Source organism: Bactrocera oleae, chromosome 6 (genome assembly GCF_042242935.1).
Source record: "Bactrocera oleae isolate idBacOlea1 chromosome 6, idBacOlea1, whole genome shotgun sequence".
NCBI classification, from domain to species: Eukaryota; Metazoa; Arthropoda; class Insecta; order Diptera; family Tephritidae; genus Bactrocera; species Bactrocera oleae.
In genome coordinates, this window is record NC_091540.1 from 38308562 (window position 1) to 38321023 (window position 12462).

At 34.8% G+C, this 12462-nt stretch overlaps 1 protein-coding gene across 4 annotated transcripts in view; it reads left to right on the top strand.

The window, feature by feature from the left end:
* Nucleotides 1-12462, top strand: part of Eip63E (cyclin dependent kinase Eip63E) — a 298278-nt gene that overhangs the window by 197106 nt on the left and 88710 nt on the right. For all 4 annotated transcript variants that reach the window (XM_070112122.1, XM_036364837.2, XM_036364859.2 and 1 more), the window contains one exon: nt 3683-3877. In XM_070112122.1, the coding sequence (XP_069968223.1) occupies nt 3683-3877 (195 nt within the window). The remainder of the gene's footprint in view (nt 1-3682; nt 3878-12462) is intronic.

The following is a 12462-nucleotide window of genomic DNA, read 5'->3' on the forward strand; positions in this document are numbered from 1 at the left end:
AACGTTTTTCTAAAGCGTGATATTACTTCCAACCTCATTAAAAAAACGGTGACCGTTAATGACTCGGCAGGCTCGCTCAACAGACTCTGGTATATGAAAACTATAAACTATTTAATTAGAAACCGCACATATTTCCATATACATTCAATTATTTTCTAATGACTACCAATGCTATGACCTCAACTCAAACGGTAACCACAAAATAAAATATTAAATTTCATTTAACAAAGTAAACACTAAATTCGAACAATTTATTGCCAACACTATGACTAGATGAGTGGTACTTTCCTGCAGCATAGCAGCCAATTAAATTAGTAAAACCTCAAAATTTTAGGGGCATTATTGGAGAACACCTTACACCCCGGACAAACTACAAGTGCCGGTTCATATGTGTATGTTTGTTGCAGAGTGTTTCTACTTTCATTATATTGCCAAGGAGCTGCAGAGTCGGAGCCACCGAGATACAATTCTAATGAATTAATTAATTTTAGTGCTGCAATTGACTGCAAAAGCCGCAACTAAGTGAAGTGAATGTGTAAGCGAACATGCATATATAACTACCTACACGTCGGACACATATAACATGTAGACGTTTTGAGACATCCGCCATGCTCTAAGTGTCTGTCGGTCGAAAGCAACTGTGTCCTGTCGAACAGCAGCCGTAGTCTGTTGTTGTATGCAAGTAAATAGACTCGATTTAGCTATGACACCACAAACATTACGTTCTTTATTTAGATACGCTCCACACCCATCTGACATCGCAATTACCACCATTTCTCGTCTGACTGTCCTAACCGCAGTCATCTTCACCTGCCTCGCCCAGAAATGCTATTTGTTGCTGAATGGCACTGAGGAACGATTTCCAAGTGCTTTACACTCTACTTCGTATGGAACTTCATGTTCATGGTTGATGACGCGAGCGTTATCCTAGGAGCAGCTGCTGGGTGCGAGGGTTAGCATTAAAAGCCACATAATTTTATAAGTGTCACTCACCAACTGCTTTCACATTTCGGCTGTCTAGGCACAGCTGCACTGCTGACCTAAATTGTGGTAAATCAACGAAAGCCCAGAATGTGCATCAGTACCGTTGTGGCACAGCTAAACTATTATTTTGTGTTGCAATTGTTTTAAGTCGGTATGTGGATAATATGCGGGATTGCTTTCTCACGGCTGACGGCTGAACATGGAAATTGTACATTATTGGCGGTAAATCGTCAACTCAGCCTCTAAGTACAAACTTACGTATTTATATGCAAATGTATACCAATGAGGGGTAACTTTTCTGATCACAGAAATAGTATAGGAGTTGCTGTGCAGCTTTTAAATAGATCCAGTAATCCTGCTTTATTGAAGAAGCAGGTACAGAAGCAGAGGGTTAAAGTGTTAGTAATAATTAAAACTTAATAATAATGAGCTTAGCTAGTATCTCCAAACCCCGAATAGGGTACGTTAAGTTTACCACACGTTTGAACCACCCAGAAGGAAGCGTCGGAGGCCCTATAAAATCTAATATAAAGTATATATATAATAAGCTGGGCCGATATATCCATGTCCATTTGTCTGTCTGCCTGCCGGTGTATAAGCAAACTAGGATCTCGTTTGTTGAGATATCGATCTGCAATTTTGCTTTAGAAGAAGTTGCTCATTTGTCGGAACCACAGTTAAATAAGAAATTATATCTGCTTTTTAAATGTATTGGGGACATTAAAAATTAAATAAAAGGTTTTGAGCTGTTTATAGAGAAGGAGTCAATGATAACCCCGCCCTCTCCCCATAGTTTTTGTTAAAAACTATTAAAAGTGTGATAAATCAATAACTAAATGCGTCAAAGACAATAAATTCTACACCCAGTGTGGCACAAGAGTGCTTTATAGGAGCCGGTATCAAAATTGGACGGTGGGCGGGGCACATCCCCATTTTTGGGTGAAACCACCTATCTCGGGAACTGCTCGACCAATTTCAACCAAATTAATTACATAACATTCGTACAATATGTCCATGGTACATTGCGAAAATGGAGGAAATTGGATCACAACCACGCCTACTTCCCCTATAACACAATAGAATTTAAATACCTGATTCTTTCACATTCCAGTATACAAATAAAGCACCAATTATTATATCAGGATAAAATTTTGCACGAATAGTCCCTTTAAAGTATGCCACCCTGTGACCAAACATTCACCCAAAATCGAACCAAAACTGTTCAAGCCCCTAGGTACCGAATAGGTGGACCCCAATGCCTATAGTTGACTTTTTTCCAAAAATATCGATCAATGACAATGAATAATATATAATTGAAATTCGGAGAGAATATTTTCCAGATAATAGTATGTATGAGTGTCAAAAATGGGTTGAATCGAGTCAATATTTTCTTAAACCCCCATATACCTAATATAAAGACTTTCAAAATTCCGGGTGGCTTTATACCGCATATATCAGCCAATATGTGAGTTATTTTAATAAAAATAAGAGAGCGTATTTTCCTAATAACAGAGTATCTTTGAGCCTAAAATAAGTGAAATCGGGTAAAAACTTTCCCTAGGCCCCATATAACTAATCACAGCATTTTCAAACATCCGGTTGGATTTACTCCATATATTATATGTTGATGACGGTATGTGAAGTACTTTAGTGAAGCTCAAGGAGCATTTTATTCTGTTAATAGTATGTGGTAATGCCAAAAATAAATCAAATCGGGTCAACACTAAACCTATCTTTCATATACCTAACATAAGCAACATTTCAAACTTCCGGTTGGCCTTATGCCATATATATCAGTCAATATGTAAAATATCTTAGCAAAATGAATTGCTTAATATTGGATATACTATAGTTCAACGTATAATATTGAACATACTATAGGTTTTTGTCGAAAATATGTGAATTTAGTTACGAATTACCAAAACTCCCAAATACTATATACGAGTATATTGATATTCGTTATTTTATTAAACCTTATGCCGAACAAGCTCAATGTGTGAGTTATGTTTTTATAAAATTGCCTGAAAATATGATCTAAGTATACCTCAGCAATGTCAAAATTAACTCAATTAGCCCATTTTTTTCTCTGTTCCTAATATAGCCTGTATAATAATTTCCGACTTTCCACCTGATAAAATGTGAACAAGTTTTCTTAAAAATTGTGTGGGAATATGAATTAAATAGGTCATAAATTGGTCCAATTCTTGTATCCAGTTGAGATTTTAATACACTTTTAGCTAACGGAAAGTATAATACAGTAATAAAACTAACTGATTTTAATCCATTTATAATTTCATTGAGTAATGAATGCTGAATTGGTTCGCAATATTTTTTAATATTAAGATTTCCTAACACCTGAAGGTATTTTCCCTGCTTTGATCCTTGCAAGTTGCAAGACTATAAAATGTTCGGTTCCACCCGAACTTAGGACTTCCTTAGTTGCTTTAGCATGTATTTTCCCATCTGACTGTTTTGCTAAGAGATAATTTTCTATATAACGTTAATATATAAGTTTTTCAAATAGTTTTTTTCTTTTCTTCTCTCCTATAACAAAAAACAAATATAACAAAATTATCGTATGCGCATTTACCTTCTCTTAATTTTAAGATTGCTGCTAACCTTAATTCGATTACTGTTGAGTATATTTGAAGATTTTAACGAATAATATTAAATTGTGTTATACTTTTTGTTTATGCAGCGATATCACGCGAGGATGGCGAAGATTCACATCATCATCATCATCACCACCACCATCACCATCATCATCGTGGGGGGCATGGACATAATCACGGTAATAAAGTTCCATACAATGGTTATAATTCCGAAGAATATCTGGATCGTCTGGAACCAAATGGAAATATACCAGCCGACAAGTCTAACTGCAGATATGGAGGTAAGAAAATTGGAAAATTCATTTAATTTTGAACAGACCTAGCTATGGCCTAACATTCAGAAAGAAAAATAAATTTCTCAAGTGCTTTAATAATCCACTTTAATTATCAACATTTAACTCAAATACCTACAATTGTATATTCTGAGTATTGTTTTTAGCATAAATTAATTACTGCGACTCCGGCATGCTTCAGTTTGTCTCTTTTGAGTTGTGAAAGAAGCGCATGTACTTATGTAATAATTAGGTTTTCCTGTTCGAAATCGTGCATTACCGTTTTATCTCTATGCTTCCCACCCCATTTATTGTCCACCCTCATTTGCTGCACACTCGCTTGCTGTCGCTATCCTTCTACACCAAATCCTTACTGCTTAATCTCATCTGTAATCTTTACAAACTAATTTCATGTATTGCACACACACATACACACATTTTTTATATTCTCAAGTGTGCTCATAATTCATGAATAGCTTCAAAAGCTAGAGGAAAGTAACTGTTAAACCGGAACTAATTATAACTTCCGCCAGGCACAGCTGCACACAAACGCACACTCGCGCATACAAACCTAGCGAACATATGATCCCCCTGGGTAGCTTTTAATCCTTATGTTGAGCGTGTCTGCCTCGATATACATATGTATGTGTGTGGATATTCGATATGCAAGCCTTGAATCGATTCGATGCTTGCTTTACTACAAATAACTCCATGAAGTTTTTGTATAAAATGTAGGTCAAACTTTACACGCACAAATCTCATGCGGGGTACCATCTCACCCCTGCGTGTTCGGGGCTTGAAATTCATGCAACATTTGCGGGCGCAACTCCATTTCAACTGTCTACCGGCTGACACGATTTGGCAAACTTTTGTTTTTCAAATTAGAGTAATTTATCAAAAAAGTGAAAGAAAAACCCTAAAATTAGAATAAACATAAATAAATAAATGTGTGGTTCTTGCGCCTCATTAATAATTTCTTTATGTGAGCTCATTTTACCACTGGCTTTCGCGTTCGCATTGTTTCATTGAAATCAATTATTTACTCCACTAACTTAGCTACCCTGCAGGAAATCGATGAATTACGGAGAATTTTGGTTATTTTGGCACGCGTGGGCTCAGTGAATGCAGAAGATAATATATCCTTCCTTTCCGACTAATTACAGCAAATTGATTAAATAACTAGTCGAAATGAGAAAGTAGAATTAATAATTTTAATTAATGTTTTACGATATTTTTCACTATGTATCTAAAGGGCCCGAAAAATATCCCAAGTATTGCATATAACTTCCAAAAGGTCCCATGACTCTGATATTTTCATAAGTCAAGAAACCTCTTCATGCTCACATTACCCCTTAAAAGCTACGCGGTGCTTTCTGACCATTGAGTTATTGTGAACAATACAAATATACATATATACTGAGACGCCTCAGTCTTTTTAGATGTTCTTTTAAACTTTTTTCCATGTTTTTTCTTTTCGCAGTCTCTTCTGTACTCCATTCATTTTCTATATTATAACTCCTCGTTGGAATAATGTAGTGCAATAAATTAAATTGTCGATGTCATGAAGCAGCGTAGCAATAATGTAGCGGCATAAGTACGAGTATGCCTACAATATCCCGATGCTATTGCTTTGTCTGTTGAGCAGCGGATTTGGTTGTGCAACTTTTCGTTATTTGTTGTACATATGTTCGTGTATTAATACGGCATACTTAAGGGAATTATCGGTTATTTGTGCGAGTATATTCGAGTTCCCACATTATTTGTACGGTAGTCAGCAATATGAGTTGCATATTAATAACCTGCTGCCCTTAGAAATTCCCGACAACTTTGCACACTTCTATATTTTCGTACGAACTTTAATAATAATCGAGTAATTGGATTGCACTTGAAGGTGGAGTGGCACATGCACAAATGATGATATGTACATATATATATATTATACTATGTATGAGCATGATTACTTTTGGATTTGCTGGAATTAAAATGTGATGTTTCTAAATTATGGATTAACATTGTTTGATTTATGTGCCCAATATTACCTCAACTTAGAAACTGATTTAAATGAATGTCTGTGCAACACAGAATACTTTGCTTGTATATCATCTTATTTCCTTTCTACGAACTCTAACTTCAAAAGTTTAGATTTTGTAATAATTGTTCTAAAGTTTTAAGGGACACACCTAGAGTGAAATCTTTCATATTTCGATAGTTTATACCCTTAAAAATAACATATTTTTCCAATTTGCTTTATGAGCTAAGACAAATGATCCGATCATCATAACTTCTGCCTGTTCTGTATATAATTCTACATACAATGACCTGTCGGTTTTTGATCTGATCAAAAATCGAATTTTGACAAGCCAAAACGAGCAAAATTTGGGGTAAAATTTAACCTAAAAAAATAAAAAGCAGGCCATTTCAACAATTTTTGATTTTTTGTTAACCGGGTATTTATATTTGCATGGAGAATACCTTCTAGTTTAACATGAATTTTTTATTTTTAAGTTTCGTCCACGGAGAAGGTCAGAATCACTGCAGCAGTGAAGGAGCCGCCGGTGATCTCGTATTACTCAAAAAATATTTAATTTTTTCTTTGCAATTTCACTGTGTATTCTTGAAACATGTATAAATGTACCCCGGAAAACAATTGATACCTTCTTTTTTAAATTCCCAAAAATCTACGTTTTTTGGGCCCTGACACTACGGGTAAAATTTCTAAAAAAAAAAAGGTTTATATGTTTAGAGTAACGCGTTATCTCCACTGTTGCAGTGATTCCGGCTGATTAAACGTCAAAAAATATTACTAGATGATATCGTTCGTACAATGACCTACGGTCGAAAAAAAAAATTAATAATACGGCGTTTTTATAAACAATTGAATTAAATGTATGTTAAACAGGTAAAGTACAAGTACACACTATGCATCTTATTATGTGCAAATTTCTCAACAGTCGTACCAATTGAAACGGTTGTCTTTTAATTTGTTGGCAATTTATGACTATTATATGATATATTATATAATATAATAAGCAAAAATGGCGACTGACCACTCTGTTTCCTGTGGTTAACAACCAGTAGTGTGGCATGTTGCAAATTTTGATGTACGCTTGTATAGCCTACTTTCCTACTTACGCTTCATCATACATAATAATCAGTCAAATGTCACTACAATAAAAATGTTTAGATGCTAATAATTCTTTTCCATCTCAAATCAGTTGATTTCGTCGCAATTTGACGATCGTTGTTGAAAATTAACCAACAGTATGTCCAGCTTTCATCAAAAAGTCGAGGTCCATTTAAATTATTCAACACTAAAAAATTATGTTGTTTCCTGTGAAAAAATAAAATAAGCAACCCCATTTTGTATAATTTTCTGTAGCTATCATATTCTGCTTCACATTAATATCAGAATGGGATGTTTTCATATAAATTGTGAAGAAGTAGGAGTAAGGTAAGGCTATTGTAGACAATTGGTCTTAAGCAATTGTCTGATTTTGACTGTATACAGAAACAACATGACACATAATATGGTAAACACAAATGCTTCTCTAATATTCGTACATATATGATAAAGGGGTCAGTTTGTGTTGAGTGTCCACAATAGAAATTTACCACTTTACTTTCATATTCAGCTTCAGTTAAATACCAAAATGCTATGGTTTCTATCAATGTTGAGAAAGTATGAGTAAAGTAAATCGAATTCGTAAATTGGTAAATTAATATTCTTCCTCATGAAGTAAATTTTTAGTCGCGTTTATATGATTTGAAATAAATTTACTAGTTATATATTATTAAAATTTATTATCTATTATGGTTTATACTATAATTACGTTAAAAAGTTATGCCAACTAAATTATTCAAATTCCTTTCTTTGCTGAATTTTAATGCCTTAGACTGTTTAAAAATTTATATGCAAATGTGGTTAAATCGAGTTTCTTAATTAACGTCATTATACTATATAATATATTTCAGAGTTCTTTAGAATAATAAATTAAAATAATCTAAAATTTTCATGTCTTATAATGGCAAAGGAAACCTGAATAGTGTACAAATGGGCTCTATGGGCTCTAGCTCAACTTACGCTCGGGAAGGACTTGTGGCAGAAATAGTTAGACTATTGTACCGTAATGAAACAATAAAAAGCTTAAATTATTGTTCATAATGATGCAACAAAAACGACTCGGAAGAGTAAACATTTTTAAAGACCTTGACGTAAGAGTGACAATGGTCAAGGAAATTGACAGAAGTAAAGAATGAAGAAAATTATGGAATAACATAAAACAAAAAGCATGAAGAGAAAGATGTGTGCGCTTGTATGTGTGCGATAGTAACAAAGGAGCTGTTGAAGATATATGGCACTCTCAACCGTTCGTAACTGTTATTCATACTACTTTGCATATGTACTTGTAGTATGTTTGTTTACGTATACTTGTGCCCCACACAGCACAGCGAATGCGGTGAGTAAACTCGATATAATAATAAGGATGTCATAATATAAATTGCCATATTATGTAAACAATCCAGCAACAATTCACTTACTATTCAACATTATGCGCGCTTGAGTGCAGGATTTGAATGATGGGGGTAAACGAGTCTGTGTGTGTGGGCTTCCTGTCTCCGCCATAGAACTGGGGCAAGCGGCAGATGCACAGCCAGCGCGTCACAGTAAATGAGCGGCATGAACGCTATAAAACAACGGAAATGAAAATATTAGCAAACAACTCCACACACATTCACTCATACAAACAAATACATGCCATAAACACGCGCAACCGCTCAAACGCAGATTGTAATGAAATGTCAGTAAATTTAATGTGTTGTTAAGTTGCTTTCTACGCTTTAATATTAGTTGCTGAACTCATATTTATCTGTGTGTGTGAGTGTGAATGAATGGAACTTTGTGTGCAACGGCATGTGGCATGTTGTCATAATAAGGACAAATGAATCGCTGCACAGCCAGCCATGTCGGCTGCCTTGCCGCTGTCGCTGTGGCTGTTATCATTCACTCATCTTTGTGCCGCCACAACAATAACAATCTCCTCACAGCCTGACTGAATGGCTGGCTGATTGTCTTGGCGACGGTCTGGTTGCACAATTTATTGTATTCAAATACATACTTACAAGTCAAGAGGGATCTGCTTGCAACGCAGACAGAAGTACTGTGCGGAAGATACACGGAGTGTAATGGAATTTGAGAAACTCTCAAAGCTGGCTGCTTTCCGTTTTGCTACTTGATTACTAAAACATTGCAAATTACTCATTTTCCAGGCGAATTGGCATAGCAGAGTGCAACTTATTGATGTGAGGACCTGCATATACCATAGTTACGTACCACACATATATTCCTATAAGAGTCGGTGGAAATGTGTGTGCTCGTGTAAGTACACTTTTAGTTAGTCTCGAGTATGAAGAGTTATTTAAGAGCTCGAGATCCAGAGTGAAGGATTAAAATAGATCAGCAATATATTACAACATATGTATTTATGTATGTACCATTCTGTATTCAACATAAATTTAATATCATAGTCAGGGTAGATCTGTACAAATAGTATAAATATGTGTCCAAGGTACTGTCCAGTATACTTTCCAGCCAAATTATATAAATACTTCACCAATCTCTGAGAAAGCAGCAAGCCGTTCGTGCGATGTCAGAGTTAATGAACGAACGGTGGAATTCCGGAGAAGCTTACAGCTTTAATTAAAGCACAATATGCAGACTTCCGGCGCAGAGTACTTCACAATGTCGAACTCTCAACCAGCATCACAACGAGCGCAGGTGTTCGCGAAGGATGTTTACTGTGGCCGATTCTTTTTCTTATTGTTATCGATGACAACCCACACAGATCCATAGATGGCAAGCGAATGGGAATCTACTGGAAGTTCAGCAAATATCTGAAGATCTTGCGTATGCGGATGATATTTGCTTAATGTCTGTGAAGTTCTCCGACATGAAAGCTAATTTTAACGATCTGTGCGCCGAGTGAGGGAGGGTTGGTTGACACATTCACAAATAAAAATTATTGAAAATTAGCAGTAAGTAATCATAATTTTATACTCCAAACAACGTAATTGATCATGCCTAGGCGGTATAATATCCGGCAAAAGAAATATAGGAAAGGATATTTTGGCCAGAATAAATTTTCAAAGTACTGTTTTACAAAATGAAATCGATGAATGCGCAAAATCGTGAAATAAACTAAAGATGCTAGCGTAAATAGGCATAGATGGAAATGCTTCATTCAGGTCCTATGCTCCGGCGGGAGATACAGAAAATAATGATGAAACATGCATTTGAGTGTATATGTTAAACCTTTTATATTGACATTTTGATACGAAATGACGGCTATCAGGTCAATAACCACTTTTCAAGATGTATCTACAGGTGATGAGGATTCTATGAACTTGTGCTATCTGGAGCGAAATAAGAAGCAGTTCCTTAATTTACCTCGAATTTTCTCGTAATGTACCTACCATTTGAAATTTACACCAATTTTTATTAAAATTGCGGGTGAATTTTTGACCTATAAAATCAGCAGAAAATTGTTTATAAAAATCATTCGTAATTTACTAAATAATATTACTGTGATGCTACAGTCACAAAATTTTAAGTGTAGTGTAGTCTCCGAGAACCATTGATTGCCCGATTTTAAGAATGAAGTTCCGAAAAAAATACCTACTTAAAAGTGGAAGGATAGGAGTATACGTCGATACTCTTCTATTGTGATAAATCAGAATAACTTCCTCGGTAGTGTTCTTTACAGAACGTTCGGGATATATATATAAAATATATTGTTCACGATAATTTAGTTCAACACTGCTTCAAAAAAATCGGTTGATTAGAATATCGTTCATAAATATGTATAATGATTTTTTTTTAAAAACGATTCAGTAGGGAAACATAAAATGATATTGACCCAAAAATATGCTATTAGAAATACAAAGTAATTAGTTGATAGTTAAAACAAATGAACTCAGTTTTAATGTTCACAAACTTCATTAATAGTGTTAAAATACAACACATATTATCAGAACTTATTTCATTCCAAATTTGCGCTTGTCTTTCATCTGTCATAGTTAGAGAAGACAAAATATTATTTATAAAATTATTCGGTTACTCCCGTGGCATTATACGCACATCCGCCATTTAACCCATCCACATATCCACATACATAATTGCTTACACGCAATAATAACAAAACTCTCATGGCTCTCACTGTTTTTAACAGAAAGGATTTACCATCATCCGTTGTTGACAGTTATGGCTTCTGTCTGACTGACTGTTCCTATTGCAGTTACTGGTCGCTCCTTGACCACACTTATGCAAGGCTATATATGTATGTATAGATGCATTAAAAAACAACAACTGCCACAACAAACCATTTATTATTTAAAAATATGCTTACATACTTATATATATTTACTCTTGGTGGTGTTGTTGCATTTCTAGCTTGTTATGCTTCTGACATTTTAATGGTTATGATGCGAAATTTTATTGTTAACCAGGATAATTTTGATTGCTACTATAAATTTTTAATAAACGAAGGGATGCATGTACGACATACAGGCTTTCTAGGGCTGTCAGTTTGAGTGTTGCCCAAAACGACTGAACGCATGAAATCGTTGAAACTGCTCTGTTATGATATGGGTGTTGCATTGAGTAGGATACTTGAATGGGTTATAAATCATTTTCCGAAATTCATTTGGCATTATAAAAGTTTGGGTGTTGTGTTGGGAATACAAGTATTACAGCTTAAATAGTCACTTTTACGTTTTCGCATGCATATGAATATATATAATATTTATGTACATATGTATATATAAAGACTTTAGTTATGTTGCAAATACATTAATTGAAGCGCCCAAACATGGATAGATCTACGAATGTAGGAGAAGAGATTATCTTAAATTTATATCAATTGTGCCTTGACGATTACTTTGTGGCTTTATCTGTGAATTGAACTGATTATAATCATCCATTAGTATTCAAGAATCGTAATCGCATATTTACTTGGAATTGGCATACTGGCCCGATATCGCAGGTTTCGACAAATGAGCAGCTTCTTGGGGAGAAAAATAAAAAAGAAACATTTCAGATCGATATATCAAAAACTAGACTAGATCGCGTATAAACGGACAGACGGATATGGCTAAATCGGCTCAGCTCCTCAAGCTGATCATTTATTCATATATTTTATGGGATAATTTTTCAGGCTATAAATATAAAATGCTCGTACGTATTAAATCCTGTGTGTGTCTCAGCATTTTATATATTCGCGAATTCGTTTGCATTGTATGAGGAGAATTAAAAAATTGTTGACGCCTCACAATGTGAAGTCTGTGTTCAGTCTGTTTTAGCTACTTTACTTCTACTTGTAATAGCACAAACACTCACCGACATTCCTCCCTTCCGTACTTACCGCCCGTATCAAACCAAATTTGTCAAATGTTATGTCCGTAGTTGCAACGCAGAAATCAGTTGTTTTCTTTCTTTCACCAATGTTGCTATTGTTCTATTTGTATACACGAATTTCACATATTTAGTTTTGTAGTTATAATTTTATATAATGTAAAAGCTCAAAACTAAAATCCAGATA